The 5,404-nt window shown below is 37.9% G+C and overlaps 1 protein-coding gene across 1 annotated transcript; it reads right to left on the bottom strand.

Annotated features, from left to right (window-relative positions):
• Positions 1 to 1,168: 1,168 nt before the first annotated feature.
• On the bottom strand, positions 1,169 to 5,174 carry LOC129887131 (phospholipase A1 PLIP2, chloroplastic-like). Its single transcript, XM_055962089.1, has 5 exons — positions 4,253 to 5,174; positions 3,042 to 3,572; positions 2,722 to 2,781; positions 2,120 to 2,536; positions 1,169 to 2,006 (listed from the first exon to the last, which is right to left on the bottom strand). Exons 1-5 carry the CDS (start codon positions 4,880 to 4,882, stop codon positions 1,428 to 1,430), a joined length of 2,217 nt encoding a protein of 738 aa, XP_055818064.1. The 5' UTR covers positions 4,883 to 5,174; the 3' UTR covers positions 1,169 to 1,427.
• Between the last annotated feature and the right edge of the window lie 230 nt (positions 5,175 to 5,404).

Below are 5,404 nucleotides of genomic sequence, written 5' to 3' on the forward strand. Positions count from 1 at the left end.
AGAAGAAAAAAAGAAAAAAAGGAAAAAATGAAAGAAAAGAAAGTGACAAAATTGGGGTCTTAATGTCTAATTGCGTGTACAGACAAGTAAAAAGGGAGTACCTTCTAGGGAACTTAGTGGAGGGTCCACTGGCCCATATGCATTGTTGGATATGGATAGGCATTAAACAATGCTGAATCAAGATTCAGCTGTCCCTATGGACTCACTCACTAGCTATGGACCCTCCGAGAGCGATGCATTAAGTTTTTGTTATGTGCAAAAACTAAGTTTTTATTACGTGCAGAAATTAAGTTTTAGCTACATGCAAAGTTTGATATAATAAGTTCCTACATTTGTTTTATTATAACCACTTTGAACTTTACAACCAAAAAAAACATTGATAGACGTATTTGTCTGTGCCAGGTCTAGAGTTGATTAATTTATAACATGTTAAATTATAGTAATAGTATAAATATTTTTACTTTCTCTATATAAACTTAAGGAAATACTAACATTATTTAGTATTGTAGTGTATTGGGTGTACTAGTACCTTCTCTCCACCCGCATAGCAGGTGGAGAGTGGAAGAAATGATTTTCTAATTCTTTATGATTTTTTAAAAATTTTATATCTTTTTTATAAGATATTTTTATTTTTACACAAAAAAATGTGAAAAGATCATTTTCTTCTAAATTGCATTTCCTCGAAAGAAAGGGAAGATGAAGAATGATTAACCAAATAAGGGATCTGTACAGACACACGGATGGTTGATATTCAGTTCTTTAACACCCAAACTTAGGTATAACTTGTTGTTGTTGGCAACTTTTTTAATAACTGCTTAGTGATTGAGACTTTAAGACTGATACATTATGATATTTTCTTATCTTTAAAATATCGTGTTTACTGCACCTGCCTAATTATTATAATACCTCTCCCTTTAGACCAACATCGTTTCTTTTTAATTAATATACTTTTTGACAAATTTGGATTCTTGTTTCCTGGTGATTGTGATGTTTTGCTATACTTCATTAATTCCAAAATAATATTCAATTGGTACTTAAACATCAGCAGGATCAAGAATGGCCTTTCAGCATTCCTTTTATCCCAAACTTTGGAGTTTCAGGGCCGGCCATCACTGTCCCAACATTCCCGGACTTTAACGACTCTTATCACGAAAAGTTGGAACATCTATTTGAGAAGAGACTATATCATTACTAAACAAAACACAAGTACAGTATACATCTTTGCATTCCATAAATGGAATTAATCATCTACAATGGCTTTTATCAATTGACAAATGGATCCAAATTGTAAATCTATTTACTACTACTGATATATTTGGATTTCTTTCATCCAGGTAGTCCCCCTTACAGAAAATCAGGGAACATTAGTAGTCAATGAATAAAGAATCATCTACCCTTTCTCAACTTGCTTTAATACTTCTGGTGATTCAACTAAAATTGAACATACTGAAAGTCCCCACAATAAACAACCGTGCAGGAAACAAAAGCACAACAAGCAAGTGCATGTGCTGTGATGCAACTAGCGTACTGAATCGTTTCAACGACTCTTTCCCACTTTGTAAGATGCCAGCAAAGTTGAACTGGCCATGGCCCATACTCCCTGATTCGACGTACCTTCTAACAATAATACCAGCATTAACCCCGTTTGGTGAAACCAATGGCCACCAAACTCTGCGCCTCTGCTTCCTCTTAGCTTTTCTGATGTTGTTCAGCTCATGACGAATTACGTTTCTAACTGATTTTAAGTACGAGTTCATATCGTGGTCTCTTTGTACTGTTCCTCCAGAACCATAGGCAGAGCGATCACTTAGGATCTCGAGTGGATGGGGTGAGTTTAAAAACATAGTCTGTGCGGCTTGAAGTTGTTTTTCTGCCTCCGTTGAATCTGATATAGGACAGTTCAGTAAATACAGACCGGAGCCTGAAGGTAGCAGGTCATGGTTTGGAGAGAACTTGTCATCTGGCTGCAATATTAAGAACTCCCCCATTGGAGCAAACAACAACTTCTGTTGATAAAAGAAACAAAGATGAGAAACCATACAACATGAAAGATAAACACACAAGTCATTCTCTAGGTAAATGTACTAACATTCTTCTCTGTAAAAGTACAGGTTCCTACCTGGTTATTTAGACATGGATGATTGCGGAAGTTTCCGTTGATAGCTTTAAGAAACTCTGCAACGTGATTGGGATAATTGCAAGAGAAGGCTCGGGGTACAATGTCTCGGTGCATTGTGATTGCCTGCACATGACTCCGAGGCAAGCCAAGGCGGCGAAGGAGGCAGTCTCCTCCACACATTATTGATGGTGCGCCAAAAGTTATAACAGGAAGCAAGGAAGATGCGGGAACTTCTCCCCTTATGAACAGCATGAGATTGACGAGCAATGATAAACTTCCACCAAGAGAGTGCCCGGTAAAACGGAAATTGGCATGACTACCGTGAGATTTAAGGTGTGAACGTACTTCTGGTAGCATCTGCTCGTACATGCCCTTTGCAGCTTCATAAATACCTCGGTGGACCATCACATCCAGACCCTATTAGAAAAAGATGCAATCACAACTCTCAATTAATCATTGCCACAAACTAGGCAGACTCAATTTATATAGAAGCAATCAGGAAAGTACGTGTGCACATTATGGTAGCGTGACAAACACAGTTGGACTAGAAAACAGAACATAGTTTAAATTTTTTTCAAGTGCCTATTTACATGCATAAATACCTCAAATTTAACAGGTTCAAAGAGTAGATTTGCTTTCCATGAGGCTAGTGACTCTGATCCCTGCAAGTAATTAAAAATGAAATTCAGCAATAAGAACAAGCAACAAATGGAGAACAAACCCACAATTCAATCTATCTCAGGTATCTATTTGTCCAATCCCTTTCTTACTCAGATAAAGACATCAGAATCACGGATAACTATAATAACCACCACATTATCAACAACAACAACACCATACCCTGTTACCAAGTTAGAAGAGGGAAAAGGAAAAGAGAGAAAGACGAAACATGGGTGAAGATAAAATTGGTCACCACACATACCTGAATGACAAAGAATCTTGTCAAGCTCTGATCATCATCACATACGAACCATTCACAGGGTGAAGAATGATTTGAATTTAGGTCGTCTGCAACAGCCTGCTTTACTTCCTCCTTTGCAGCAACTACTGATGTCACTGAGTCACTGGTTGCCATAAAAGAAGCAACTTCCCTGTTCATTGCATCTATATTGTCATCACGTCTGACAGTTGTTTCAGAGGAATCTTTATTTGGCATAGTCTTAGAAGATTTAAAAGGAAGAATGCTCTTTGTATGAGAGTGCAGATAAGACGCGGCAGAGGCAGCTATATGGTAAGCTGCGGATGCACTTATCCTGTTCCCGCTGGTCTTTCCATCCCCTTCTACCGAACTTGTAATGCTTCTTTCTTCTACCTTAGTTTGAGTGACTTCATTCTCTTTCTTCTCCTGGTCTTCAGCTGCTGCCTTCTCTTTCTCAGCTTTCAATGCCTGTTCTCTTTTCTCAAATGAAGACGTAACAAGACGCAATCTATGATTCCTCAATAAATTTTCTGGCTGAACAACAAAAACAGAAACATGAAATCCTATGACATGGCTGCCAGATGACAATGCTTCTAAGACAAACCGAAATAAACCCAAGATCAAGTTGCCATAATCCTACTACAAATTGAAATGTGAACATGACAAAAGCAAGTTGCCATATCCTACTACAAATTGAAAATGTGAACAATACAAAAGCCCGCAACAATCATAGAACAATGTTAAAGCTTGTGTAAGCAATATTAAAACACAATACTAACTTGAAAACATGGTTGTCCTTTCCTAGTTTCTTCAAATCTAGATTTGTGTGGTTCAGCTAGAAGAAGCCATCGCAGAACTTGCAAAAAGGATAAAATTTTGATCTCCCTAAAACCCATATCATGTTAATCATGCATAAAAACACCTCTAAAACCAAAGATCGCGCCTTTGGAGACGTTTGTAACCTCAGAACACAAAAATTAAGCACTAACTGCTGTTATTCTTCTAATACCCATTTCAGGCAACAGAAGCAAATGATGAAGTCAGATCTACATATTCAGTTCCATCAATGTATGCAATACATTAATCCAACCACCTGTATACCTATTTATCCATTTACAAGACTTTGTTCTTCTAAACAGGCTCAGAAATTAAATAATATGCATTCAACATAGACAACACCAACAATAACAACTAAAGAGTTTGGAGGACTTCACCTTAATTTGGGGTATTGCATAAGACAAACTTCCTAAATAAGACATCTGAGCATACAATCTAGCTTCAGCCAATGACACCCTCCTAAGCAACTTGGAAAAGGAATTTCTATCAAATTTGAATTTTTCATCATCATCTACAGAGCACACATCACATTCTTCATCCTCATCATCATACTTGCTATGCCCTTCACTGTCATCTTCAATGGCATCGCCCCCTTCTCCCTCCACCTTTTCCCCCAGATCTTCAACACCCCCACCACCCTTGTCCCCTACATCCTCCTCCACCTCTTTACGCAGAGACCCAACATGCAAAATCTTCAATACCCAATTCCCATTTTTCTCCTCAGTTTTCTCCTCTTTTTCATCCATCAAAACGGTGTCATCTACCGCTATAGCATCGTACCTACCTTTACCTCCAGACCAAAAAGATCTAAGTGGGTACCTAAATGAAAAACCCCATGACCTATTCCTCTCAGAAGATGTCTTTTCAACCGAAATAGATGCCGATGAACGGCCCACAGCGGATGTACTAAACTGGGTTGAACGTACATCTAAACCTCCGGCACCGGCAACTGCAATGGGCCCCGCCATACCTTGAATCCCTCCTCCTGTCAAACAAAGACCATCCATTGGTAAAACCCCTTTTCAAATTCTACAACCTTATTCACAAATTTTCTTTCTTTTTTTGGGTATTGAATCAAATATGTAAAGTTGAGAGTTCAAGAATGAATATGGGTAGTTGAAGTAAGCAACAATCTTTTAATTTTGGAGTAGATTTCGGATTTTGTAGAAAGAATCAAGAATAGAGAGAATTTAAAAGATGTTGGGTTTGTGAGTATTTGTAAATATATAGGTGAACTACCTCTTCAGGTTTTCTTCGTTCCTCCTTTGTCGACCAAGAAAACGATATTTTTCCCCAAAAGAATCGCCTGTTTTCCAGGAAAGTTCAAAAAATTACTCTACTGTGACGACGTCGTATTCTTTTTTTTTTTTCATCGGTACCCACGTTGGATCCCGATTATTTTAAATTCGGGCGATATAAAACTCCATTTGGGGTAGCACTCCCTATCTACCAAATTTTTTTCATACCAAAGATTCAAATTCGAGACTTCTGATCAAAGCAACAACACCACATCTTTGATAGTCACGACG

The sequence above is a fragment of the Solanum dulcamara genome, chromosome 4 (assembly GCF_947179165.1).
Source record: "Solanum dulcamara chromosome 4, daSolDulc1.2, whole genome shotgun sequence".
NCBI lineage: Eukaryota > Viridiplantae > Streptophyta > Magnoliopsida > Solanales > Solanaceae > Solanum > Solanum dulcamara.

Bases quoted from the DNA above. Each gene is read 5' to 3' on its own strand.
- LOC129887131 (XM_055962089.1), bottom strand. From the start codon at position 4,882: ATGGATGGTCTTTGTTTGACAGGAGGAGGGATTCAAGGTATGGCGGGG. The intron at 3,573-4,252 runs GTGAAGTCCTCC...TTTGTTGTTCAG, and splicing joins ATGCAATACCCCAAATTAAG to CCAGAAAATTTATTGAGGAA. The intron at 2,537-2,721 runs GTATTTATGCAT...TTTTTCTAATAG, and splicing joins TTGAACCTGTTAAATTTGAG to GGTCTGGATGTGATGGTCCA.